Here is a 26,687-nt window from a genome sequence, read left to right on the forward strand (position 1 = left end):
CTACTTTGCTCTCTGCTTTCCAGCCTCAAGGAATCACTCCTTCCTCTACTTGATGAAAAAGAGTCGGAGTTGGCTGCAGAGCTGCAAGATGCATTCCCAGATGAGATTCTCCTCTCCCATGCTACTGCTACCTGGAAAGCAGCTGCTCTCTTCAAAAGAGAGCGTAGAGAAAGCTAAGGCCACTGGCAACGTGGTGCCTGCCTGTGGCCAGGAGTGATTTTTCCTCTTACACCGAGCATTTTAATGCCTCAAACACTGGGTACAAGTGAGATTCAGGGAGGTCAGGGCTGAAGGGTGCTGGTTGTGTGTTGTGTGTGTTACCTCTCCCACCCCACGCCACTTTTTACGCCATCGGGGTGAAGTTTGGATGCCTCCATGCAGCAGCAGAATAGAGTAGAAAGAGAAGGGTGCCTAGATTGCAGCTTTACAGCACCCCTGGAGCACCGAGATTGAGGCGGAAAGCGAGAAAAAGCGAAAACTGCCCCAAAACGAACCGCTCCCTCCCTGCCTTCACCTCACCCCCCTTCCCCTCAAGCTGCGGCCTTTCTCCTTGCCGCGGGCCGGCCCCTCCCCGCTGCTCAATAAAGCCCCGCTGCAGCTCCTCCCGCCTCCGCCTCCCTCCCCGCCCGGCCGCCATGACGGGGCCGCCGCCGGCCGCCATCCTCAGCCGCTGGGCACGGTAACGGCGCGGGGGGCGCCCTGCGCATGCGCCCTAGGGGGGGTGGGGGGGCGCGGTGGCCATGGCAACCGCGAGGGGCTACGGGTCTGGGGGGCTCCGGGGCGGGGTAGGCCCAGGCCGAGGGCCTGGGCCGGGGCGGTGGGGTCTCGCTGCGCTGCCGCTCGGGGCGGGACACCGAGGGACTCCCTTTCCCCGCCCAGCCCCCGGGGGCCGCTCGTTAGGCTCCTCTGCCCCCTGGAGCCGGGGTTTGTGCGTCCTGGTGGGCTGCGGGTTGGGAGGGAGGCGGCGCTCACCCCGGGGCTCTGCGCTCCTCCGGCAGCGAGCAGGCCCGGCTGAAGGGCGGCGTGGTGCGGGAGGACACCGAGGAGTGGCAGAAGGAGCCGAGCTTCGCGGGGCTGCAGAGAGTGGGAGGCGTGGATTTGTCTTACATCAAAGGCGACGACTCGAGGGCCTGCGCTTCCCTCGTGGTTCTCAGCTACCCGGGGCTCGAGGTAACGGCGAGCAACCGGCTGCGGGGGGTGCCCGGGCCTGCCGGTGGGGGGAGGTTTTCCTCGGGAGGTTTGCACAAAAAGTCGCTCTCTGTGCCCCGCGGGGCCTCGGCGAGTTGCTGTGTGTGCCTCACGAAGCCTCCCGCCCCGCATTCTGCGAGAAAAAGATAAAGAGAGGATCAAATAAGTGAGGTTTTAGAGGTGCGTCTGGGAAGACGCGAGGCAAACCTCTCCCAGCTGCAGGAGGGTCTGGGGTTACTGGGAGCTTCAGAGGAACTGGAGGATGGCTTCGGTCTTCACATCACTAAGTCAGAAAATACAGGGGTGAGAAGTGGGGCGCAGCCAGGCACAGGTGACTTTAGCTGGTTTGGGTAGGTATTAGGAACAGCCCGTGTCAGACACTACCCAGGAGACAAAAAGCACCGTTGTTACTCCTTGCCGATCAAGAGAAGAAATTAAAGCATTTGCAACACTCAGAAGCAGCAGCTGTCCTCTTTGTGAGTTCTTGCTTGGAATCAACTCGTAATAACAGGGTGTAATTTACAGAAGCATTTTAAGACTGCCACAAATTCCATGCCCTATAGTCATTTATCTTGCATTAATAAAGTTATTTGCCTGTTTCCTAACTTTCAAAATGATGTAAAAGTTACCTTTAAAACCTATAACAGACAGAAATAAAGTTTGATATTGGCCACTGGCATTTGTATGAACTGAATTCCAAATCCTTCCTTGATTCTTGACTTACACTGTGTGTACGCTTTTTGTCCTGTCTTAAAGGGTTCCTTTTGGCATCCCTTAACACAAACACCATTTGATAACGATTTGTGTGAGCTTTGGGGTCCCTGCTGTGTATGTGAATAGCCACTCTCATTTCTTTCCAGGACTTCACTCTCAAGCAGGGTAGGGTGATGTCTGGCCGTCTTCTGTCAGCAGTCCGTTATCCACCCCTTTCTCTAATGGACTGACACAACCCAATGCCCTTAGCTTTGTAGGAGAGATCCAGAAGCAAAGTATTTGGAAAATTACAACAACAAAAAAGAGTAAAGGACATAAGCTAGAAGAGATGTCTGAAAGAGCCGGGAGCTACCCAGAGAAGTCCTGGAGGTCACTGTCTCTGCACTGTCCCACTGTACTCCTAGGTGCTGTATGAGGACTGCCGGATGGTGGCTGTGAGTGCCCCGTATGTGGCAGGATTCTTGGCCTTCCGAGAGGTCCCTTTCCTGGTGGAAGCTGTTCAGAGACTTCAGCAGGAGGAGCCCGGGCTCAAACCTCAGGTGTGGCTTATTTCTTTGTCCTAAGTTGAAAAGTCACAAGGGCTCAGAGTACTGCTAGCAGTTTTCTGCTGGCAGAGCAGAAAGCACAGTGTTGAAGTCTTATCGAGGCAGCTATTCCACTTCTTTCGGGGACCAGGGATGCTATTCTGTGTGTAGCACCAGTGAAGAGTGCTGCCAGCCACTAAGAGCTTGTAGCTGTGGGACACTGGTCATTTAAAGTCATATGTAAGCAGCACTGAAGGAAGGAAGATCCTTATGTGGAGGAGTAAAAGTAGTAAGACACTTCTCCTTCCTCAGAGGGCTAGCATTGCTGCATATTGGAGGCTCTCAGTGCACAGAAAATAATGAGTTTTTTCTTTTCAGGTGCTTCTTGTAGATGGGAATGGCCTGCTCCATCACAGAGGTAGGACTGCCCTGGAGAGACCTGCTCTCCCCGTGCTGCCACTTGAGGTTCCTGTCTGGTGTCCTGCAGTTACAGTGCCTTGTTGCTGACAGGGTTTGGTGTGGCCTGTCACCTGGGAGTCCTGACAGATCTACCATGCATTGGAGTGGCCAAGAACCTCCTGCAGGTGGATGGCTTGGCCAGGGATGAGCTGCACAGAGAGCAGGTGAGGCTATGTTGGGAATTGTTTCCACTCTTTAATATCCCTAGACAATTAGCACAGTCACATTCAAGTAATTTCTCACCAACTGACTGTTTTTGTGCCCTAGATTCGTTCCTTGCAGAGGGAAGGAGATACATTCCCACTGACAGGCACTTCAGGGAGTGTCCTTGGTATGGTAAGCTGCAGGGAGTTCTGCTTGGCCATCAGGTCTTCCAGCTTCGTGTAACTGAGCACTGGAGGATGTTGTCGCTGTAGTGGGACTGGTCTTGGTGACGTTAGTTCAGGAAGACAAGGTCTGAACAGGTGACCAGTAGCACCAATTCCCCTTTTCTGTCAGCTCAGACGTCAGTGGAAAGAGTTGGTGGTTCAGGTGTTGGGTATATTCATGCACATGGCTGTGGCACCCTGTTCATGAACCACGGTTGAGGAGAGGTGCCACTTCTGTAGCAGCTTACCAGGATGCAGTACAAAAGCACTTGACTCACAAGAGTGCTGCAGAGGAAATGGGCAGGTGTAAGAAACTTCCTTCATCTGGTGTTACGTTAACATAGTCTGTATTAGCAAGTCTCATTGCTTCCCAGAGCTGTGTAGGGCATCTGGGGAAGGGTCACGGGTGTCCAAAAGGGCAAACAGTCCCTGCGAGGAGATAACTGTGAAGCAGAGGATCAAGGAGGTTGGGAGTTAGCAAGTACAGACCCACCAGCCCACCCTCTGAAGACAACTGGCTGGCTTAGAATTCATCTGCCACGTTGTATGTGTTTGAAATAAGCCTCTTAAGTATTTGATCTCTCTTGTTTCTGAATGCACAGGCCCTGCGTAGCTGCAACAGCTCTAAGCCCCTTTATATCTCTGTGGGCCACAGGGTGAGCCTGGAGACAGCCGTGCGCCTCGTCCAGTCCTGCTGCAGGTACCGGATCCCGGAGCCCATCCGCCAGGTACAGAAGCAGGGGAGCTGAGGAAGGGGAGTGCACACCTGGGGGTAGGGGAGCAGGCAGGCAGGTAGGTAGCAGGGGACATGATAGCTGCAGGTGCCAAGCCCGTGGTGATGTTTCAGAGCCTCAGTTTGCCACCCATCTGTCACAATTCTGCAGTGGGCACCCTTCTCGCTGGCCTGTCCTCCCCAGCCTGTCGTACTGCTGTTTATGTGGTGGTGAAGTGATCATCCTTCTTTCTTCTTTGCTTGTTCTTCTGACGCAGTGCTGAGAAGTGCACACAACCCTCACTGCAGACCTCGCTTGACAGATTTCTTGGTTCCTCTCTGCAGGCAACTTCTGTGATGCTGCTGTTAATACAGAGGAGCTGGAAACGCAGCTTTCCTGGTGCTTTGAGCCTAGCACAGACTGCAGTGCTGCTCCTCTGGGCTTTTCCTCGCTACCGCACTCCACAAGGAACTGCGGGCTCTGGGACAGCAGGCAGCCAGTAGGTGACAGCACTGGATCGCATTCAGTGAGCCGCAGCTGCCACCAAGGCTCTGCTTCAGACTAATTAAATCACAGCAGGGCTTGAGAAAGGGATCTGGAGAAGCGTAAAGCCTCTGGGACTTCTAGCCTGACAAGTGCTTCCCTTCTCAGGGTCACCCTGCTGTTAGCGGCTCAGGTGGGCCTGACCCAGCAGCTGCTCAGGGAGCGGGGCCTCTTCAGATGTCCCTGTTTGTAACGTTGCCCTGGAACACGCAGTTCAAGTTGCTACACCTCCGTGCTTGTCAGGTGTCTGGCCACCTTTGCTCTGCAGCTCCTCAGAGCAGCACTGAGCAGATCCTGCTGAGGGCTGTTACGCAGTCTCCGCACACAGGGTCTTCTCCTTGGCACTGCAGTGTTTTCCGAAAGCAGAGTATCGAGTTATAAAACAGACAAAAACCCAACACCTTAAAGCAAAACAAACCTTGAAGTGTGCATTCCAGAACTGGAGTTTCTGATCTCATAAACCACTACCTGCCAGACGGGAGTAGGCTGATAGATCTTCTTATGTAACCTCTTCCAGCAAGGGACAGATGCCTCCGCAGAGCTGTAAGCTAGCTCTGCAGTTCGGCATGCTCAGAGGAAAGGGGAAAAGCATTCCCTTTGGAAACAAAAAGGTGTCTTGGAGGTTTTCATCACCTTCATTTCATTTCCAGCTTTCTCCAGTGTTTGTCTATGTTCCAAGACTCCTCCAATCCTCTGTGACCTCTGTTTAAAGTGATGGAATGAGGTGTTGTCACGTTCCTTATGGAGAGGCTAGAAATTGAGAAGGGGGTGTGTTTACTGTAGAGGCAGAGGAGTGGCAGGAGGTAAAGGTGTGTAAACCTTTCCATGGGACTTTTACACACTTTTGTGTGGTAACTGTTAGAGATCTTGATGCAGGGCAGTGGGGAGTTCTGGCTTGCGTGAATTCCTTGATCTTTTTGCTATGGGAACTCTCCACAGCAGGCTTGCAGATCTGGTGGGTGATGTGCTTACAGCTTTCCCAGTGTCCAGGGAAAGACTTCTGGAATCATAGCCCTTAGCTGGTAAGTTCTGGTAACCCTAGAACTGTAATGCTCTCCAGACAGCTCAGCTGGCAGGACCTTTTTGAGGCTGTGTTCACAGCTTGGATGAACACAGTGCTGCGCTGCAGCATGTGGAATACTGCTGACTGTTGTGGGAACTTAAACCTTTCACTTTCTGAGGGTTATGGCTGGCTGATCTGTATAGGGTGTGTTGTGCTTCTTGGGCATGAAACTGCATCTTCACAGCAATCAGAAGCGGTTGGATTTGCATTCAGCCCACAACGTGGTTGTGTTGCCAAAGGAGCTGTGGCTGTGATGCAGGTGAGAGGGGTGATCTTTCAGAGAAAGCAGAGAGAAGTTCATTGTCACCTACGTACGTATCTACTTCTGTTTTGTACTTCCTCCATGTGCAAGGCTGAACTGGGAGAATATCATTTGCAGAGGGGCGATCCCTCCACCCAGCCAGCTGGTGAGGTTTTGAGGCAGACTTGGTCCTTTCAAGCTAACCAGACAAGGGTATTGAGATAGGCAGAAGCTGTCACCCCAGAAAAAAAAAAAAAAAACAAAAACAAAGCATTTAAACTGCATGGCACTGGAACCAACAGCAAGCCCTCCTGAGGGCAACTGCTCTTGCCAAATTCTGGCAGAGGTCAGAAGCCCTCTCCAGTGTTTGCCCACGCTCCGAGCCTGCTCAGACCCAGGATCCACAATGCACAGTGTGGAATCAGAAGCTTTTAAGACTCCACCTGATGAGGATTGCTCTGGGACAGATTCTTCTGCTCTTGCTTCCTCAGCTTCCTGGCTGGCTGCACACCAGCCTCCAGCTCACTTGATGATCCTTTTAGCTCCAGCTGGCGTCCTGCCCAGCTGGTTCCTGCTGGCTCAGGATGTGGCTGATGGGGCAGCCTGATGTTACTCCAGCCCACCAAGGAGGACAGAAATCAGCCTGACCACAGCTGTGAATTTCTGCAGGTCACGTCATGTGCAGTATTAAATACTTACTAACACAAAACTGAAAAATAAGCCATCATCCCTCTTCTCTGTGTGAACAGCTCCTGGTGCCCTGCAGGGAAATCAGTTGCTGATAACCTGAAATTCTTACTCCCCTGAGATGTAGCCCCCCAATACAAGCTTGCTGATCACCACTGCCCCTCATAAAATAGGCAAAGCAACAATTCCAGACCGTAATGCCAACACTAGTCCCTGCTGAAAATAGAAACAATCTGTGAGGATTATTACGGGACAGTTATCCATCTTATTGATTAGCCTCTTGGTTAATGCGCTGGGTTAAGCTGTCTCTCAGCACTGTGTTAGGAGTGAGGACTGGCCAGTAACTTGCCACCTAATCAAGCATTAGCTTATGTTATCAGTAGAATGAATTCAGGGGGTTTTCTTCCCTAGAAAAATAGTTTGTAGATCTGACTTTTGCTACCTTGGTCTCCCAGTAGGAACTCTTATTGAACAACCTCTTTCCCTCGTTATAAAATACATCACGTAATCTCTTATCCTGAAGAGTGATCAAAGTTATTTGTCAGTTCAGTTATGAAACTGTCCAATTATAGAGAGAAGGGAAAAAAATCTCCCAAACAAACCACTCCTTATGTAACCATTTTTCATTCTCGAGCTTGCAGATTTGTTAAGCGGTTGTGGAGCTGCATTTCCAGCAGTAAGCTGGCAGAGTCTCCACCTGAGACGCCTGACTGGGAGCTGCAGGGAGAGAAGGATGGGGAGCTCGTTGGGGCATGGGAGAGACTCTTCAGAAGTATAGCATAGTGATGAGAGTAGAAAATGCTTCAAGGACAGCCACTGGGGATGCGCTAACCCACTTTATTAGCATGATCATCATTTTCTGTGAAGCTTTTCCAGCTGGGAAGGTCACAGACTGCTTTTTAAGTGGGGAGAGATGCTCTGTCTTTGAGATGGGGCACAGCGGCTGTTCTAAAATGTCACAGGCTAGCAGTGTTTTTGAGAAATGAAGTTTCTGAAAAAGAAAAAAAACAACGTTGAGGGAATGTTAAAATGAAAGTTACCAAGAAACTAGGATCCGGGTGCTTGTATTGGCATCCAAGAGTCTTCCACTGATATGGAGTAGCACTGGAAAGCTGAGCAGTAATACTTGAAGGCAACAAGAACATGCAGTAAATGTTCAACAACATTTGCTAAATGTTCAGCAACACTTTCTATAGCTCTTGGGATTTCTCTCGGTGTTCTTGCCCAGCTCTGACCACGTGCTGTCTTGCACTGCTTGATAAGACACAGCAGTCTGGTTCTCCAGGTGAGCTCAGGGGGTTCATGTCACAGGAGACTGCATCAGAAATGGAAAGGAGGAACTGGATCCTTGAGGAGGGGCTTGATGAGGTTTGGTGGTGGATCTGAGGTCAACTTCAAGGAAGAGGGCAGTAAACCATGAATTTGGTAGAGTCTCAACGTTACATCTTCCATCTGTGGCACCAAGAGGGGTGGTACTGGAAAGCAGAGCACATAGCACTGATGCGGTCTGGTGTGTGAACTGCTCCTGTTGTCCTCCTTGGCAGCCTTGCTTTTGGTCTCACAAGCTAGGACAGTGTCAAAGGTGTGTCAGGCACTTGCCTTGCATCTGCTGCCAAGAAGTGGTGGAGCCAAGAGTGTGCTTGTGCCTCGTCTCTGTTTGCTTTTACAGGATGTTTTTACCTGCTTTAGCCCCGTAATTACCATCACACAGCCAGCCCACCAGGCGCAAAGGCAGGATGAGCCAAGCTCATGCCTAGGGAAAAGGATATGCAGCAGACAAGTGGTGTGCTGCTCCATCTGTTGCTTCGTGATACAACTGCTGGAACAGAGGAAGGAAAGGGATGGGTACAAGAATGGGCAGTGCCAGCTTCTCTTCATGCCGTGTCATCTTGACAACTTGCCTGCTGTATTGCTATATTCCCAACTCTTTACAGCCCTCTCTATAGCCTTGTTCCCCCTGTTAATTTACAGTTTTCTGTGGAGGGGACAGCCACATTTCTCAGCTGATTAGTGACCAGAAAAGCTAGTTCTTTGGGAACATCACAGTGTCACAGCTGTAAAGACCATGGATGATCTTGGAATGCTCTGAGCCTGAAGGCTGCAGCCTGACCTGCCTGAAATGCCAGCGGGAGTCCCTGTTAGCGTAGTCCCAGGACACAGCTTCTCTTTCACTGTGTAGACAGAGAAGGTCATTGCAGCAGAGTCCGTGAGGCATTCTGCAGCCCCAGGACAAGTCAATAAAATGCTCCAATATTTCCCTAACTTTTGATGAGATCATGCTCTTAAATTTTTATCAAGTCTATTCCATCTTTCATCGGTGGGCTTGGACTCCAGCTTCCAAGCTATTGATGGAAAAGGCCCACGGAGGAGCCTGGCTGCTCGTTACAATTTCCTGCATTGTATTCAGAGGTGCCTGCACGTGGAAGAAGACATTTAGGTTGGTTCACAGGATGAAAACACCAGAGCACTCTCAGTCTCCTATGTCTCCTTCAGCCTGGCTCTCCTGCCAGGGTTCATGAAAGTGGAGTTGCAGCTCTGGCGCAGAGACAAGACACAATGGAAAGCAGCCCATCACCTCAGCAACTCTCCCTTTGCTAGTGAACAATTCTTACTTAACCTCTGGAAATTCTTGCTGGCCTGCCACATCCCTGGATGACCAGGAGGGCATCTTAGGAGCTGTTCAGTGTAGGTGGAAGGTGAGGGTTTCCTGCTGGGTCAGTGCTTGCTGCAGGAAGGCTCACTGCAGTGTGAGCTGGAAACCCGTGCTAATGCATCCCTTGGGGCTTGGAGAGGCTTTTGGTGAGGGATGACTGCACTCACTGAGCTGCAGTAGGGATTTACTGAGGAAGCTCAGTCTGGTTCCTGCTCTGGCTGTTCTTCCTGCCATGCTTGTGGTAGGGAGAGAGCTGAGCAGACCTTAGGCGTGGGCTGGCAGGAGCTGTCTGAACCCAGTGTCTCCTGCATGCTCAGCAGCACCTCCTTGCTCCTCTGAGAAGTGAAGGGGCAGACAGGAAGGGTCCTGCTCAGTCCAGGACCCTCTATTTCTCTGTCTCAAGTCTTTACCCTCCCTAGCAGCTTCCAGTGAGGCACAAAACCAACCAAGGACAGAAGCACACAGGTTGCTTTTTGCCAGGCAGTCACAGAAGGGCTAGTTATGATGCACTGGCATTAGGATGTGCAGGGGCATACTGAGACAACTGTGGGGAGACACCAAACAGGCTGAACAATCCCTTTTTGCTCATTTTCCTCCTTTATTCCAGGCTGACATTAGATCGAGGGAGTATATTCGGAAGCAGATGTGCTCACCAGTGAAGGTCCCGTCTTCTGGGCCAGAGAGGTAGGTGTGTGGGCAGCCCGAGCAGCTGCCTCTCCAAATGGGATCTGCTCACGTAATGATCTTCAGTAATGGCATTAAAGGGACAGGCCAGGTAACAAGGTGAGCTGAAGTGACATCAGGACCCGTTGCCTCCATAAAGGGTGATTTCTGGTGGTTGTAGCCATGCTACTTCACACGTTTTTTCTGCAGAGCACCGTGTCCTAGGCTGGGGAAGGTCACTGGGGATTTGATCTGTTTCCGGCGCCCGTGATAAGCAAAGAACTAACGCCCACAGGTGTGACATGAGGGTGAACAGAAATATCCTGCAGGGAGCTGGTTTCTGTTCCCAGAAGACGAGGGGAGGGTCAGACTGCCCCACTCTTACATAATGTGGGCCAATGGCTGCTCTTAAACGGTACAAATCCATGGCAAGTCCACTGGCGCGTAGGAGTTCCTCATGTCATGGAAAGGCTGCGCTGCCTTTTCAGCACTGTTCATGGGAGTTTGTTGTTGAGTTCCCTCAGACCCACACTGATACCAGGTTGGACAGGTAGCAGATAGCACTTCCTGAAGAGCTCCTTCAGGACGAATGAAGTGTGTCAGTACTCAAAACCCGCTCTGCTCTGAGGGTCATGCTTGACCAGAAAGAGCGAAGAATGAAGGTTGCTGGTGGCAGCAGTCAGGGATTGCTTGCGCTGACTTGAGGCAGCTCTTACAGATTCATTAGGACACTTGGCCAGTGAAACTCATCGTGCCCTGCTCAACTCCTGTATCCTGAAAAATGCATCCAGAAACAAAAGATGGGGCTGTTCTTGTAGCAGTGTTGCACATTGTGGCCAGGTTATTGGGGGATAGCCCCGTGCAGTTCCAGGCAGCATGTCCCCCATTTGTGCTGGTGCTTCATGCTGATGCTGACTTACACAAAGCAGAAACACCAAAGTCATCCCATTTATGTGACATCGTAGTTGGTCTTTTTGGTTTTATTTATTTATTTATTTATTTATTTCAAGTCTGTAATCCTTCCTGGTTTTTGCTCCTTGCAGAGAAGAGAAGGCTGAAGTGGATGATTAATCTCATGCCAGAAGCAACTGCAGGGCCCCTTCTTCACTGAATGCAAGACTGTGGTTCTGCAGAGTGCAGCAGCTGCGTGCCACCCATGGGCAGAGCAACACAAGACTGTGTTGGTCGGGACAACACCAGCCACTGTGCACTCCTCTGGTAGACAGGAAAACCAGCCTCTGTTAAGGATGTTGCTCGGTGTTTAGAGCATATTTCTCATGGTCTGTTTTGAAGCATTGTAAATACATACTTTCACTTGTAATTTTTCTACAACTTCCTTGAGTACTCAGGTAGTTGCAGGAGGTGATTTACAAGCTGATGTTGTAGCACTTAACATAGTTACTATCAAGCTCCAGAGCTGGCCTTTGGCTCCCACCACTCCTCTGGGACAGGGACTTCCCTTCCTGACATTTTTGGAACAGCTTCCACCCAGTCCCTGCTGCCTGTTCTCTCACCCTCACTTTGCACGTCTCTGGGGAACAGAAGCCCAGTGTGCAGCTCCGGCTGGTCCTGACAGACGGGCAGAGGACTCCGTGTTTCGGGTGGGCGTGTGACTCACGAGGGAGGATGGAGCCAACAGTCTGGTGTATATTTTGGAAGAGGCTTGGAGGTCTGAGCTCCAGTACCTGAGAAGCTTTCTGTCTGTTTGGTGTCAGTGGCTTCTGCGTGCCTGTTGCCTCCGTGCTATCTATGCAGCAGTACCAGACCTTGGTGGCTGTGTGCGAATCATTGTTTGTGCTGGGCACATGGTGCTCGAGTGTTGCTGGTCGTGCTGTGAAATTGCTCTGCATTGCTGCTGAAACACAATTCAGACACAAGGGCATTATGAGACACAGACTTGCTTGGTGTTACTGTGAGCCTCCCCACAGTGCCTGAGACAGGGCTCACAGTGCAGACCAGAGCTTCCCAAAGAAAAGACCGTCTCAGGGGAATGGAGAGTTTCTCATACACAAATCAGTCAGGGTGGCCAGATCCCCAGCCTGGATTTTAGCAGCCTGAGTGGACCAGGAGCACTCAGGTCAGGTCAGGAGGGAAAGCTCTCTGTGGCCAGCACACTTGGACCAGCACCCACCAGTTAAGCCCTTTGTGAAGCTTTGCATTAACAGCAGAGCACAGAACAAACAGCTTCTATCCCTGAATCAATACAGCTGGCCTAGTCCAATTTGCCAGGCTAAAGCTTTTCCTCCAGAGGTGTGGGTTCTTGGTTGTATTCAGCAGTTTATTCTTGACCGTTTCTGAAGAACAATAGGAGCAAGTACATCAGCACTTGAACACGGCCAAAACTGTGGTATGTAGATGTAGAAAACCACGCCTGTGTGAGATTCCAGCCTAAAGAGAAAAAAGGCCATTTTCCTGGGGCTGCTCAGGGTCAGGACTCCTGTGGTTGGTGTTAAATGCTGCTGAGCACTTCGCTTTTGCATAAATTCATCTTGCAGCTTTTGTTGCTCGTGTCTCACCTCCACCTCCGTCTCAGTGTTGTTCTGGGGACAGAGGACATTCAGCCTGTGTGGCACATCTGTGCAGCTTCTGCTAGATCAGAGTACACCTGAGTCACCTCTAACCTGGGTGAAAAAAAGGGGGGAGGTAATGGGCTGGGCACCCCCAGGGCCTGCTTTGGGGAGCTGTGTTGGACCGGTCCCCAGGAGTGTTGAAAAGGGGGATTAGCAGCACTCGGTCTCTGACAGGGTTCTGGTCCCTTCACCCACCCACCCCCCCAAAAAAAAAACAACAAAAAACAGTGCTGATTCATGTGTTTGAAAGACACAAGCAGCTGAAGTTTCCAAACCTTGAGAAGGAGCGTGCTGTCTCCTGGGAAGCCTCAAAGCCTTTTTCACATGGGAGTTTGTTACGTGGGTGGACAGAGACCGTGAAGGGAAGAAAAAGACACAGCGAAACTGCTCCTTTGATCCCCGTGGTGTGTGTAGGATCAGAGGGATCCCTGTGCCCAGCGGGGAGGGGTGAGAGGAAGCATTTGGCGCTGTGTCTGACCCCAACTTTGGCAGGGGGCAGAGGAGCAGTATCTGAGGGGCAATCCTTCCCAGCTGGCGGGACGAGGGCACTGCTCTCGTGTTGCTCCCAGCACCGCAGAGGTGATGCCCCTTCAATGCCACCGTCCGCCCATCCCAAGGGAGCGGTGTGGAGGCAGAGCTTCCCGACAAGCTGATGCCAGCTTGAGAAATGAGTGGAATAACCGAGTGCCCTGGGAGCAGCCTCCCCGCCTTGCTTGGCCTCCCAATGCCTTGCAAGGATGCCTGGAGCTATCAGAGAGCTCCCCTGACCCAGCCAAAACACCCTTCAAAGGTGGGATGGGGAGGAGCTGGGGCCTGGCCATGTCTTGCAGTTAGGCCTTACTGGATCCTCTTGTGAGGGAGGAGCACGAGCAGTGTAATTAGCAGCAGCAAAAACAATCTGTCTTAACGAGAAAGCACTTGCTGCACACAGCTGCCAGCAGGCAGGGGCCTGGTGGGGTGGGAGCCCCCCACTGCCTGCATCCACACGCTGCCAGCCAAAATCATTACCTGGAGGCAGCCCTGCCACCCCCCTGCATCTGGGAGGGGTGGGGGTGTTAATTAGGGAGTTCTCTGGGGGAGGAACTGGTCAGGGCCGTTCCCAGCTCTCCACGCAAACCCCTGGGCCTCTGCCAGCAGCAAGCGGTTTGTCCATTTCTCCTTCCAACCATGTGTGAGGCAGAAATTTCCACAGACCCCAGCAGCAGGGTCTTGCAAGGCCTGGCAGGGATTTAGGCCTAGCTGACGTGCCACGAACCAGGGAATGGCTGTGCCTGAGATCCCAGGGGCCGGCCACCAAAGAAATCGCTCTCTTGCTGCCGATTGCCACGGCCTAGTGCGGGGAGCAGCCTGCCCGTGATGGGTACCACAGCAGCTGGGACCACCCTGGGCTCATCCCCCGTTTGGGGTCACACCGCTCTGCCTGCAGGCTCGCTGGGGTGGGCTCAGTGCCCTCGGATCAGCCGTGCCAGGGGCAGCCTGGAGGGGTGCAAGTTCAAGGGGTCTGCCCGGGAGCAGCACGTGGAAGGAGCCACAGGGTGCCCTGAGGTGTCGCAGCAGCCCCAACGTGGATGGATGGCCCCGTGCTCATCGTGTCCTGAGGTAACTTCTCTGAAATTCGACTGCTTTGGGTCGGAGTCGTCTCAACTTCATGGCTTCGGGGGCTGCCGTGGTGGGGAGGGGGCCTTGTGGACGTGGTGAGGCTGGAGGCCCGCGGCCGAGGGCTCTGCTGGATTTGGGGAGCCCCCTGCGATGCGCGATGCTCTCTTAGCCGCTGGGACCTGGGGAGTCGGTTAAACAAATTGACTAATCCCTGTGTTTGGTGTCTACTTGAGGCTCTCTGAACACAATAAGGGATTAACTTGGTCTTTATCTAATTGGCTTATAAACCAGGGAAGGGAAAATCGCTTTGTAATGCATGAAACCTCCTCTTAATGGAAACTCAGAGACCAGAGCTTGAGTGTCCTTGCTGTGTAAACTCATACATATCTCTTCTTTAACTCTGCTGAAAAAAATAGCTTTTTTTTTTTGGATGTTAAGTACTTGTTCTTGAGTTCTCAATGATCTATTAGTGACTTGGTACAAAGCCTGGCTTTTTATCTCCAAAGGCACTTTTCTCTTTAACATTTGTATGTAACTGGTCGTGAGCCCCCAAGTGGGTCCCGTTGCTTGGTGTCTTCTCGGTGCTGTTGGTGAGCAGGGCATTGGGCTGGAGCTGCAAAACAGCAGCAGCTGGGCTGGCTGTGTGCTGCGAACCCCAGTGCTGTCCCTGTGAGCAGGGACGTGGCTGTGCTGCCATCCCTCCCGGGCGGCGAGCAGGGACCGCGAGCTGGGGCAGAATTGGTCAGCAGGGCTGATAACTCCATCCACAGCAAGAACCTGCTGTGCTCCCGGAGGAACGTGGCACACAGACAGCTCTGCGCAGCCATTCCCACTGGAGCTGTGATTCCTGCTGGAGCCGCGATTCCTGCTGGAGCTGTGCTGAGGGTATGGAGCAAGCCCAGTCCCTCTGCAGGAGGACACGCTGCAGGGAGCGGAGGTGTGAGCAGGAAAGCCTCACAGAGCTGCCTGTTCCCAGGAACGTTTGGCTCTGCCTGGCCGATTCCCCTCCGGTGCTGGGCATGTGGCCAGGTGGCTTCCCAAACCATGCCGTGGGGAGCAGGCTCCGTGTCCCCCGTGGTCCCCAGCTGCTGCGCTGGCTCCTTTGGCTGGAAATTGAAACCAGGGCTGTTCCTGGGCTTCACTAAGCAGGGGGAGGCTGGAGGGAGCTGCTCGCCCTGCTGAGACTCGTGTTGGAGATCCCTTTCTGGCTGGTGTCCTTACGCTCGCCACCAGGCACAGCCTGAGCGGGCTTAATTAAAGTTGAGCCACCCTGCACAGAGCCTCCTGCCCGCAGGCTTGGCTTCTGCGGCTCAGGCTCAGCCCTGCGCATGGTTAGAGGCAGCTCAAAGGCTGCTTCAGAGCTTTCCTGGGCAAAGTTGAGCTGAGCTAACTAACTAAAGCAAACCCATTCCCCTTCTGAACCTGGTGTTGGTTCAGAAGAATCTGGCGCTGGCTCCTTCCAGGTAGGAGCCTCTCACCTGCCTCCCGAGAGCTCTTAGGGGCACATGTTTTACAGCTTGCTTTGTGCCCTGGGGATATGAGGAGAGGTGGAAGGCAGATGCTGGATGACTTGCTCTGCTACAGTGCCTTTGGATTTGTTTTTTTGGGAGATCTTCCTTCCCGGTCTGTAGATGTCCACCTCATACGCAGCTTATCTGGGATCCCTTGGTAAGGGAGAGGGGACGCTTTAGGATGCAGGTCTGTGCTTCTCCTCTGATTATCGAGGGAGTTGAGATGAGTAACTCAGCCGCAGATGTCTGAGGCTGGGTGAGATGAATTCCCACCTCCGTGTCTGGAGCTGGTGGTAGGCTGGATGCTGCCTGCACCGCGAGTGCTGCAGGGACTGAGCTCTGCTGACTCAAGGCTTGTACTCCAGAGGAGTGAGCACTGAGGACAGGGAAAGTGGATTTTAAGGATTTCTTCTCCCCCTCTCAGTCCTCATTGCTCTTCCCCTCCAACTTGTGCTGGTCAGGTAGATCTAGGAGGGGCGATTGCCCTCATGCTTCCCAAAACCAGGGCCCAGCTGTAAACTAACATCACCCCTGCCTTTATGTCAAGGCCATATTAATTAAAAACAAACGAGCTGAATTTCTCTTGACATCCAAACTGATAGCAGATGAGGTGATTATCAGCTGCATGGTGAGGGTGATGGAGCAGCTTGTGCAGCACGCGTCCGTCTTTCTTGAGGCAGGGGCTGGCGTCCAGGCAGAGCCCCCCTGGGGGCAGCAGTGGAGGGGGGCCAGGGGCAGGCAGAAGGAGCACGGGGCCTGTGCAGGGCCCCCAGGTGCCGGCTCCCCTTTGTGCTCTGCGTGCACCTGCCCCTTCTGGAGGCCTGAGCATCTCGCTTCAGGAACACGAGCTTGAAGGCCGCACGAGCCGCCTGTAAATAATTCTTGGTTTAGTTCCCAACACAAGGGCTCGGTGCGGAATGTTTCCTTAGGAACATGCTTTTTCTTGCTTTTCTTGGACTCGCTGCTTGGCTTGTTGTGCCTCTGCCTGCGAACCCCCAGCTGTTCGCACTCCGCTGCTGCCTGTGAGCCGGTGCACTGATTTTTCTGGGTTTGATGTTGTTTTCACTGAGCGCTCCTGAGAGCCTCGTGCATGGGAGGCCCCTGGTGAGCGCAGGGACGTTGCCTCTCACCCTGCCTGGCGTGGGCAGCTCTGCCGCGGGGCGAGCAGCTCCCGGCTGATGTTTTGTCTGGAGCAGTTTCTCCTGTGTGGAACCAGCTCCTTCTGCATGCCGGGTCCGGGGATGCGATTAACCGGGGCAGTGGCACGTCTGGAGGGAGGGCTGCACGCCTGCCCCGCCACAGGCTGGGGAAGGAGATGAAAGGGAGGAGAGGTCGCACCGTGAGCCTGCTCTGCTCCCACGTCGCTGCTTGAAAGAGAAATGTCCGTCATCTTCGTGAAGAGCATTAATGCCAGCTAATAAAATATCAAACAAATTCTTTAGAGAGTGCTTAGGATCTGAAAGCCTGTGATAAATCTGGGAGCTTTGTAGGTTGCTCAAAATTACAGTGGGTAGCAATGCGATTAAAGCTCCCTGATTAACACACAAACCTTGTTTGTAATGAGCGGGGTTGGGAGGGTTTGGGGAATCCAGCTGGTGCGTAACGAGGTTTCTCCCGCAAATTACTTGGATATCAATTAGTTTGCTAGGTAAATGTCACCTGCTTTCCCTCTGTTTGCGCTGAGCTGGCATCCCATTAACCCGCCGTGGTGGGGCAGGGGCAGTGCCAGGCCTGGGGGATCGGAGCTATGGCCTCGCCCCCACAGCCGGGGGGCACCAGGTGCTGCAGCCCCCCCTGAAGCTGTGCCCACAGCCAGCCGGAGCCACCTCCTGCCTTCTGGCTGCAGGCAGACAGGGTTTTATTTTGCTGGAAATAGCCCCCCCCGCCGTGTGGCTGGCTGCTCTCTCGCATCCTTCTGTGGGATCTCCCGAGTGGTGTTTGGGCCCTGTGGCTGCAGCGCCCGGAGCAGGGGAAGCAGCTGAGGATGCTGGAGCTGCTCCCAAATCCCAGGAGCAGTGGGGTGGAAGAGGCCACAGCATGTGCGGGATGCTGATGCCCTCTCCAGCCTGAGGGAAGGGCCCCAGTTTCTGGGTGTGTGACAGCTCTGCCGGGTGGATGGAGCAAGGATGGGGCAAAGGAAGGGCTGTGGCTGTGAGCCAGCACTGCCCCGCGGGCTGGGGGCTTTAATTGTGAGTTCCAGCGGCATTGGGGCTGGCGGGGGCACAGGGCCTTGCTGGGGGGGCTGGCACCGGGGGCTCCTCTCGGCCCCGCATGCCTTGGCAGAGCTCACGGCTGCTGACGGCACCGACATATGGGTGATCCGGGGCAGCAGCAGAGAGGATCTGGGGGTGCTGCCAACTGCCAGGCACAGCCCCCTCCAAACCTTGCATCGGCACAGCTCGGGCGTGGGACGCTGCCCGGCTCGGCCAGCTCGGGGTGATGTCCTGGGGGGTGGCCAAGGGCTGCTTGTGCTTGGCTCAGCTCCCCGGGGGCTGCTCATTCCCAGCTTTCCTCCTGCCGGAGCCCTGCGCTTCTGCTCTCCCCTCTCAGGTTTGGGGTAGAGGAGGGAAGGACGCCGGGGACTGGGGGTGCACCTGGCTGGGGGCGGCCCTGTGGCCGCACTGGCTTGCATAAGAGCCTTGCAGCAGAGCAGCCAGGATGATAAATGTTAAAATCTGCTGCAGGCGATCGCTGACCTGATTTCCAGTCCCGCTGTGAATCCCGGCATCTGTTGCTGGCAGCCTGGGTGCAGGCGGGTGCAGGCAGGAGAGGGGGCGCGGGGACCCGTGCTGCTGGGGCTGGGGTCCCAAGGGGGGGGCGATGTAGGGGGCCGGGGGTGGGCTGAGCACAAGGCACAGCCCTGGCCCCACTGCAGCCCGACTCTGCCTGGGGCTTGGGCTGATACCCACGGGATGCTTGGGGTCCAGCTCCGCTCCCTGTGGATTTCTGATAAGCAGAAAACAAATGCTAATTACACAGCATAATTAGTGTGATGCTGCATCTATTTTTAATCAGCTATGGGACATGTTCTTCCTTCCGCTGTTCGCAGCTTCACTGGGGACCCTCCTGAGGGAGCCTGGCTGCTGTTCCCCCCCCCTCTGTGTGTCTGAGCTGGGGCTGCCCCTCCTGGGGTCCCCGCACGAGGAGCTTCCCCCACACCCCTCGGTGCTGCCTGAGGCTTCTGCTGAGCTCCCGGCCTCTCACGAAGCCATCAGGGATGGATGGGAAGGGTGGAAGAGTCCTGTGTCTCAGCACACCGGCACGGAGCAGGCGTACGGTCTGACACACTCGGCACTAATTAATCTAACGATGTGTTATTGAGTGTGCGCCGTCGGCATCGTGTAATGGTGATGCTCTGGGGTGCTTCTGGAGCTGCAGAGCTTCGCTGCAGGTGGCTGCCCCGCACCCTCGGTTGGGGGTTCTTCTTCTTCTTTTCACCCTTCCCACCCATCCCTGATGGTTTCCAGAGGGGCCGGGATCTCAGCAGAAGCCTCAGGCGGCACCAAGAGGTGGGGGCGAAGACCCCAGAAGGGGCACTGCGCGTCCCCAGTCTGGATGCAGAAGGGGCTGCCTTGGGCCGTGCCGCCTTGCTGGTGTTCAGTTTTGCTATGAAACACCTCTGATATAACTGCACAGAGCCCATCACCTCCTCTCACCCCTCTAAAGCTGAGCTGTGCCCACGGTGTGGGGAGAAAAGGCCGGGCGGAGGGGCGCGAGGCGCCTGTGCGTGAGAGTGGTTTCCCTCCCATGTGAGCTGCCAGCGAGAAGTCGGATCAGAGCTGTAAATCCCGGCTGTATCCTGCCCTTAAGAACTCTCCCTCGCCCCCGTCAATATTTCTGAGCCACCTCCCCACGTCGTGGGGCCTGTCCTCGCGCAGCCCAAGATCTCCATCTGCTCCGCTGCTCTCAAAGCCTCCTGGATTTACTGCACTCAGCGCTGGGGGATGCTGGGCTGGCTGTCACCAGCACCCCCAAGGCAGGGCTGGCTCCTGGGGCCATTAAACAGCCCCGTGCCCAACAGCAGCAGCTTCCAGCTGCAGGGTGAGGCATCAGGACTGGTGCATCCATCCTACTGAGGGGCCTGTGCTGCTCCTCTCATCTCGCAGGATCCTCCCTGTCCGCTGCTGGCATTGCTGCAGCGGTGCCGGGGGGCACCGGGATGCGCAGGATACACCCAGAGCTGCTGGGCTGTGCTGGGGGGGCTGGGTAGGGGTGACCCTAACCACTGTGTCCCCATGGAGGGGGGGCAGTGCCCACGGCTTTCTGTGGGGTCTCGAGGCAATGAGCAGGGGTTGTCACCCCCAATGTGGAAGCCTCTGCTCCGCCAGCACCCAGTCCTTTGTGACCATCACCCCTGCACCAGCCCCTCTTGCACCCGCAGCCTCCCCGTCTGCTGCCCCCCCTGTGAGCCAGGCGGCCCTGCTTCAGGCACGGCAATGGCAGGAGGAGGAAAAAAAAAATCCTGTTAGTGTAGGTTTTTTATTGCAGTTTGAATCGCGCTGCAGCATGCGCTCCAGCTGACAGCATCGCTCCCCTCTCCTGCAGGAGCGGGCGGGCGCTGGTGTTTCATCCTGGCGGCTGGAATGACTGGGGGGTGGCTGGGGGGTGACTGTCACCCCCTCCTGCACATCCCTGCTCAGAGCTGGGGGGTTGGCAGCAATGGAGAACAATGCCGGAGCTGCCGCCTGTTCGCCGAGTAAAAATAGCATTCGCCTCGCAGAGATGTAGGCTGCTCCCCGTGCCACGGCACCAAGCAGCCTGTCCTTGGAGCAGCTGGGTCCCAGGAGGGGGGGAGAGGTGTGGGGTCTGCATCGACACAGCTCCAGGAACCGGGGGTTGGGGGGTGGGTGCTGGGGGCTGAGGAGGGGGGGGAGTCGTGGCGGCACTGCGTGTTGGTGAGGCTGTCAGGCTGCTGATCCAAATCACTTCTACACCCAGAGGGATCTGAGGAACTGGGGAGGGGAAAACCCTTGGTTGCACTGCTCTCAACACCCCTTCTGTGTCCTCTGGCATCGCTCCTCTGATTTAATTCCTGTGCCCGCGCTGATCCCCCTCCTGTCCACCTACGAGCCTTGGCTGAGGCTCCCTTGGCAGCCCATCTGTGCCTTCTTTTTAATCACCTGCAAGAGCGACTGGTGAGTGGCGTGTTACGCTCCCAGCCTCTCCCCCGTGGGGCTCAGTAAATTGCCCTAAAACAGTTTTGATGGATCGTTTTACCTTTTGCCCCAGGAGGATTCCTGAAGCTGACGGTCTCCTGCCAAGGGTACCGAGCGCCTGTAATTCCGCATCTGCCTCTGCCCCTGGCTGGAGGCGCAGGACGCATGCTGGGTCTCCAGAAATGCCCTCAGACCTGCAGCGTGGTTCGAGGCAGCCTCCCACTCCCTCACCTTTTTTATTGCTGGCTGTATTGAAACACTGAGGCATCCTTAAAAGGACCCGGAGCAGCCACAGGAGCCAGCGTGCCGAGGGAACGCAGGTTTTATCGTGGGGGGGCACCCACTGGGGGAGGAGGTGGGCACGGGGAACCCAGGTGCATGGTCAGGGGAGTCTGCAGCAGAGGCTGCAATGCCTGCAGCCATCGCTTGTGCAGATGCAGCCCAAAAGGCTGCGGGATTCTCACCACGGCCGTGCCCTCACCAGCCCCATGGAGCTGGGACCGTGGCATCCCCCTGGTCCCTCGTGCCCCCTGTCCGTGCCTGGGTCCTGGCTCGCTGCCTTCCCCATCCCTTCCACGTGGTGACTGTCAGCACATTGGGATGTGATGCTGGGATGCTTCCCCCTTGCTGATGGATCTGTTCCTGTGGTTAGAGCTCCAGCCAGCTGCAGCCCCTGGGGCTGTGCCACCTCCTCCTTGCTGTTACGGGGCAAGGAAGGGAGCGCCGGTGTCCCCAGGGGCTGGCAGTGCCCGAGGCTGCAGCACCATCCATCTCCCCTTCCATCTGCAATGGGCTGCGGGGGGAATTGTTTCTGCCTGGTTATTAGGAGCATGCCGCAGCCTTCCTACTTGTATCTTCGGTGCTAAAAGCAACTCATCTGGCAAGCCTGGTGTGCAGCAGGTGTGCAACAAGTGGGAATGGGTGGCAATAGCAGGAAATAATGCCACCTCCCCTGCACGGCCACATCCCAGCCTCAGTGGCACGGGGGCAGCCGCTGTGGGGCTGTGCCCCAGCATCACCCTGCACCCCAGGTGCCTTGTAGGGTCCCCTCGGGGCCAGGGTCGCTGACAGTGGGGCTGCAGGAGCACTCGCTGCAGGATACGAGTGTCGCCTTCACGGAGAGCCCAAGGAACTTTGGCTTCCAGCCCGAGTCTTCCAGCAATGAGGGAAAAAAAGAAAAAATCACTGCTGTGCTCGCTGGTGCTGCACACAGCAGGGAAGGATGAGCTGTGGAGCTGCAGGTGGTGCAGGCAGCCCCCCAGGCACGGCACAGCTCCGGAGCAGGCAGAAATCCCTGCGTCCACCAAAAAGTCTTCCCTGCAGAGAGAGGGGAACTGCCCGGGGGGGCTGAGCAGGGGCTGCCCAGGCAGCTGACAGAGCACCTCAGAGAGCCCACTGTCTTTCTTCACTCTTTATTGTGTAAAAATAAAGTCAACAATTCATGTAATCTCGGCAATAAAATGGAAAAAGCATGAGTATCAGTAGAAACAGTGCATTGTCAGAACTGCTGATGCGGACTGGATGCGTAGTATATCGTAACCCATTCAAAATCCAAAGGAGACAATAGCAAGTAATAGGAAATTTTACAGCTTTGGTTAGCAAAATAACGACAGATTGAGATACACTTACTCTCTCCCCTACTATACACTATGTACACTGCGTTGGTATCACACCCTTTTTTTGGCAGATCAGACGCGAGCGGGACCCGAGCTTCAACCCTTTCGGCGGTCTCGTTCTCAGCAGGTTGTGCTTGGCGCGTTGCTGACGGGGACAGGTTCTTGAGAGCAACTCAAATTAACTCGAGATGTTTTTTTTTTTTAAAAAGAGCACAGTTAAAAGACGCTGCCCTGAGCCGCAGTTCGTACCAAGGGAACTCGATCTGGTGTGCGTGTCGCTGCCCTGTGCTCCTCACCAGCGTCAGCCTCGGCCCCGTCCGCGTCGCCGATTTTGCCGTCGCTGGAGGTGGTCGGGGCGGCTCCGGAGCCCTGTGGGAATTCTCGGCCTCGTCCCCCACTGCCCCGGGGAGGGTTCAGCGGGGGGGGCTGCGGGGTGATTTCTGCAATCTGTAGTACAAACCAGGAGTTTAGAAAAGGAAACCATACAAAATGCATTTATTTCAAAATACGCTTCTTTATCTCTTTTTTTTTTTTTTTCCTGCAGAATCTCAAAGTACTTTTTCTCAGGGAGCACTGCTTAATTCTATAATCTTTTTTTTTTCTTCATAAAAATACCTTTTTTTTTTTATTATTGGTAATAAACTTCCTTTTACAGTAAGAGAAACAATATATTGTATTATCAAAAGCAGAAAGGCTTCAGACTTCTCAGTGGTAGCTAACCTTCCCGGGGACGGTAAAGGCTATTTTTTCACCAGCTACGGCGCGGAGGAGGCCTTGGGGGGGCTGCAGGCAGCGGCCGGGAGCACGTACCTGAGTGAGGCAGGTCGGGGAGCGAGGGGGCTCGGGGGGCCCCGCTCCTGCCCCGCAGCCCGGGGCTATGGCTGTGGTGCTGGGGGAGCGGTGACAGCCAGGGGGGGCACAGGTTTTGCCCCTCCCGGGGCTGGAAGGAAAATGGGGGGGGGTCCTCGCCACCTCAGAGCCCCAGCTCCAGGGGTGGCGAGGGGCCCTGGGGGGGAGCACGAGCGGATTGGGGGGGCTGCAGTCCTCCACTGGCTCCGGAGTGCTGCCCCCCCCGGGGGGCTGCAGGGAGAGGAGCCCCGCTCCGCCGCAGCCTTTAAGGCGATGATGCCCGGGGCTGGAGCGGGGCCGGGCGAAGCGGGGAGCCGGATCCAGGGGGGGGGGACAGGGGGGCAGGACGGGGCGCAGCCGCGCCAGGCCAAGGCACGCAGGCGTTGAAGGACGTTGGCAAGACAGAAACCAGACGGTCGTGGGGCTCCGGGGGCGGGCAGCCCCGTGGCTTCGTTCTCAGTTGTTTTTGCGCAAAAAAAAAAAAAAGAAAAAACGAAAAAGAAAAAAAAAAAAAAGGAGGAAAACAAAAATAAATAAAAGAACCCAATGAGGAGGCTTCTCTCGCTTGTCCGTGGCCCTAGTTGAGCTGGCGGCAGGCCTCGAAAGTCCACTTGGTGGCCCCGCCGTAGATGTCGATGTTGGCCTCGGCCCAGGCGATGACGTTTCCCGAGAGAGCCTTGCTGCTGCAGGTGGCCAGGCCGTACACCTCGCCGGGGCTCAGCTTACGGTCCCACACGTTGAAGTGGGCCAACTCCCCCACGAAGGCCTGCGTGGCATCGAACCCACCGCCCAGCGTGTCCTGCGGGGGTGGCGGCTGTCAGGGCTGGAGGAGAGGGGGGGTACCCGGCAGGGCTCAGAGCCCCGCGCCCACCCCTCCGCCGGGCCCTTACCTGCTCCTGGCCCAGCACCAGGACGCCCTGGGGTTTGATGGGGTGGTAGGGAGCCAGGTTCTCGCCGCTGCCCGTCTGCGTGCCGTCCTGGTAGGCCTCCCACACGCCGTCCCGCGTGGTCCAGGTGACGCAGATGTGGTGCCACTTGCCGTCGTTGATGACAAAGGGCAGCTTGGCCACCTAGGGGTGGGGGTCAGGGTGGTGGCGGTCCCCCCTCCCCGCGATGCCAGCCTCCCCCCTCCCCTCCTAGCCAGCCCCCCGGTGCCATACCCACCCCAGGTGCCGTACCTTGTCATTGATGAGGATCTCCATGGGGTTGTTGCCCCACTCGATGAGCACCAGCTCGTTGGCCTGCCCCGGCACGGCGTAGGAGAAGGGGGTGCCCATGCCGGGGGAGGCGCTGGATTTGATCCACATGCAGACGCTGAAGGCGTACATCTCGGGCAGGCTCTTTTTCACCTTGGCGTACATGTAGTTGGTGCGCAGCGGGAAGGTGAGCTGGAACCTGTCCGGGGGCCGGTTGTCCTTCTGGCCTGCGGGGCGGAGGCGTGCTGGGACCCCCCGCTACCCGCTGAGGGGGGGGCGGAAAAATCTGCCCCCCTCCCCACCCCGTTATGCAACGGGCCTTGAGACGGCAGCGAGGAACAAATCCCTCCGGCACGGCTCCGCTCGGGCCATAATCCCCGGCACGGCAGCGCCCACAGTGCCCCCGGCTCCTGCTGCCGGGCACCGGGTGGGCACCGGGTGGGCACCGGGGGGGGGTCCCGCGGGCAGCGGCCGGGGGCTCGGGGCGGAGGAGCGGCCGGTACCTTTCTCCAGGTCGCTGATGCGCTGGTGCAGCGACGTGAGGGTGCTCTCGATCTTGCCCCGTTCCTCGGACTCGTTCTTGGGGTTGAACTTGCCTTCCTCCAGGCTGTTCACCCGGGACAGGACCTGCTTCTCCAGGTCGTCGATTTTATTCTGCAGTATGTCCTTCAGGTTGGTGGTCTGGCCGGAGGAGTTCATCCTGCTGAACTGCTGCAAGGAGCGAACAGGGGAGCGGGGCCGTTACCGCCGCACTTACCGCCCGGCTCCGCGCCCCGGGGGCCGCCGGCGGGACGGGGACGAGCCGAGCCGAGCCGGGCCGGGCCGCGTACCTCCAGGTTCTCCAGGCGGGTCTTGAGGGTCTGCAGGGTCTGCCCCAGCTGGCTCAGGGTCTCCGCGGCCGGTGCCCGGGACAGGTCCCCCATGGTGTTCTTGTTGAAGCCGGGCTGCCTCCTGCCGGCCCCGCCGCCCTTGGACTCTCCGGGCAGCGCGTCCAGCACGCTCTGGCTCTCGCACCTGCCCAGCTTGGCCGTCAGCTCGCGGATCGTCTCCTTCTGGTTCATGATGGTCTCCTTCTGCTGCAGCACCGCCTCCCGCAGCTGCAGCACCGTGCTCTTCAGCTCCTCGGCCGAACCGGCTCCCGGCGGGGTGGCGGCGCACACGTCCCCGTCCAGCGGCACCGAGGTGCAGACGAAGCGGGTCTGCCCGAAGCTCTGCGCCCGGCCGCGGGGCGCCAGCAGCAGCGCCAGCAGCAGCGCCAGCAGCAGCGGGACCCCTGCGGGCAGCGCCGCGGCCATGGCGGGGCCGGGTGCGGGGCTGGTGCGGGGCCGGCTCCGCCGCTCTCCGCCGGGCCCACTGCGGCACGCGGCCCCTCTTATAGCGCCCGGGCGGGGCCGCGAGCCCTGACGTCACGGCGCGTGGAATCCCGGCCGCCCGGCGGGGGGGGGGTCCCGCGGGGGTGGGCGTGAGGGAGGGGGAGCGTGTGAGTGTGGCCGTGAGTGTGAGTGTGAATGTGAGCGGGTGGGAGCGGCAGCGGCAGCGTGCGGGGGCCGGAGCGGAGCGGGGGCGCACGGAGGAGCCGCAGCGGGCACCTGCGGGGGTGCCGGGGGGGGCGTACGGGGGGCTCCCGGGCCGTGGGTGCGTGGCCGTGGGCGCCCGCCCGTGCTGCGGGGGTGCCCGGCTTTGGTCCGGGGGTCCCCGGTTGCCGCCCGGGGGTCCCCGGTTGCCGCCCGTCCCCGCGAGCAGCGCGCCCGGGGCCGGGGCTGCCCGGAGCGGCGCTTCCCCGGGCCGCCGCCGGGGGGGCCCCGCGGGCTCGCCGTGGCCGTGGCGAGGAGCCGCGGGGGGGGCGCGGACCTCGGGGCCGCCGTGGGGAGCGGCACGGCCCCGGCCCCGCTGCTCGCGGCTCAGCGAAGCGGCCCCTCGCCGCCTTCCCCCCCCTCCCCGGTGCCCGGCAGGTCCCCGCTGGGGGCTCGGGGGGCAGAAGGGCGCCGGGGGAGGTCGGGGCGCCGCGACCCCCCCGGTCCTGGGCTGGAGCCGCGGCGCTGCTGTGGGTCTGGGACCTGTGGGTGAGGGAAGGCGCTCGCTTCTCTTCGTTTTAAGCAGGAAAAAATCCTCCGCAGGTGCCGTTTGGATCCGTCCTTGCAGCTGCCACCAGGACCGCCGCCTTCCTCACCTCCAGCGCACGGCCCTCGGCGGCTCGAGGTTCACCCCTTGGAGCCGGGGGGGCCGGGAACTCTGAGCTCTGCGGGGCCCCCAGCCCCAGCCCCAGCCCCCGGCCCTGTCCCCCCCGCTGGTTTTAGCCGTGCCCCCGCTCTGTGGTGTTGGAGGTGCTGGGGCGGCGTGCTGCTGCTCCACCAGCCGTGACCTCGGACCCCCC

At 56.9% G+C, this 26,687-nt stretch overlaps 3 protein-coding genes across 13 annotated transcripts in view; 2 read left to right on the forward strand and 1 right to left on the reverse strand.

Moving 5' to 3' along the window:
* The window catches only part of RNF213 (ring finger protein 213), a 52,330-nt gene extending 51,728 nt beyond the window's left edge, over nt 1-602 (forward strand). For all 4 annotated transcript variants that reach the window (XM_072025746.1, XM_072025743.1, XM_072025745.1 and 1 more), the window contains one exon: nt 24-602. In XM_072025746.1, coding sequence (XP_071881847.1) covers nt 24-177 — 154 coding nt within the window. In that variant the 3' untranslated portion in view covers nt 178-602. The remainder of the gene's footprint in view (nt 1-23) is intronic.
* Nucleotides 200-11,137, forward strand: ENDOV (endonuclease V). 8 transcript variants are annotated; one of them, XR_005260138.2, is made up of 11 exons: nt 200-679; nt 999-1,170; nt 2,307-2,441; nt 2,805-2,844; nt 2,937-3,049; nt 3,153-3,221; nt 3,856-3,981; nt 4,311-4,465; nt 9,761-9,837; nt 10,027-10,111; nt 10,860-11,137. XR_005260138.2 is itself a non-coding variant. In XM_038165486.2 (10 exons), the coding sequence occupies exons 1-9, from the start codon at nt 636-638 to the stop codon at nt 9,810-9,812; spliced, it is 906 nt and encodes a 301-aa protein (XP_038021414.2). In that variant the 5' UTR covers nt 201-635; the 3' UTR covers nt 9,813-9,837; nt 10,860-11,137. The 8 variants fall into 8 exon arrangements, 6 of the variants coding, with proteins under 6 accessions (XP_038021414.2, XP_038021415.1, XP_038021416.1 ...); XM_038165486.2 differs by lacking the exon at nt 10,027-10,111 and having other exon boundaries at nt 201-679; XM_038165487.2 differs by lacking the exon at nt 4,311-4,465 and having other exon boundaries at nt 206-679.
* A 10,911-nt stretch (nt 11,138-22,048) lies between these two features.
* On the reverse strand, nt 22,049-25,683 carry NPTX1 (neuronal pentraxin 1). Its single transcript, XM_038165485.2, has 5 exons — nt 25,144-25,683; nt 24,817-25,024; nt 24,296-24,540; nt 24,008-24,187; nt 22,049-23,916 (listed from the first exon to the last, which is right to left on the reverse strand). The coding sequence occupies exons 1-5, from the start codon at nt 25,606-25,608 to the stop codon at nt 23,695-23,697; spliced, it is 1,320 nt and encodes a 439-aa protein (XP_038021413.2). The 5' UTR covers nt 25,609-25,683; the 3' UTR covers nt 22,049-23,694.
* Nucleotides 25,684-26,687: the final 1,004 nt, after the last annotated feature.

Source organism: Anas platyrhynchos, chromosome 19, assembly GCF_047663525.1.
Source record: "Anas platyrhynchos isolate ZD024472 breed Pekin duck chromosome 19, IASCAAS_PekinDuck_T2T, whole genome shotgun sequence".
Lineage (NCBI taxonomy): Eukaryota > Metazoa > Chordata > Aves > Anseriformes > Anatidae > Anas > Anas platyrhynchos.

What these genes read in the sequence shown, in the direction of transcription:
- ENDOV (XM_038165486.2), top strand. Translation starts at nt 636, where the DNA reads ATGACGGGGCCGCCGCCGGCCGCCATCCTCAGCCGCTGGGCACG. An exon ending in ATGAGCTGCACAGAGAGCAG is followed by an intron (nt 3,050 to 3,152) that starts GTGAGGCTATGT and finishes TTTGTGCCCTAG; the next exon opens with ATTCGTTCCTTGCAGAGGGA. An exon ending in CAGGGAGTGTCCTTGGTATG is followed by an intron (nt 3,222 to 3,855) that starts GTAAGCTGCAGG and finishes CTGAATGCACAG; the next exon opens with GCCCTGCGTAGCTGCAACAG.
- NPTX1 (XM_038165485.2), bottom strand. Translation starts at nt 25,608, where the DNA reads ATGGCCGCGGCGCTGCCCGCAGGGGTCCCGCTGCTGCTGGCGCTGCTG. An exon ending in CATCAGCGACCTGGAGAAAG is followed by an intron (nt 24,541 to 24,816) that starts GTACCGGCCGCT and finishes TCCGCCCCGCAG; the next exon opens with GCCAGAAGGACAACCGGCCC. An exon ending in AGATCCTCATCAATGACAAG is followed by an intron (nt 24,188 to 24,295) that starts GTACGGCACCTG and finishes CCCCACCCCTAG; the next exon opens with GTGGCCAAGCTGCCCTTTGT.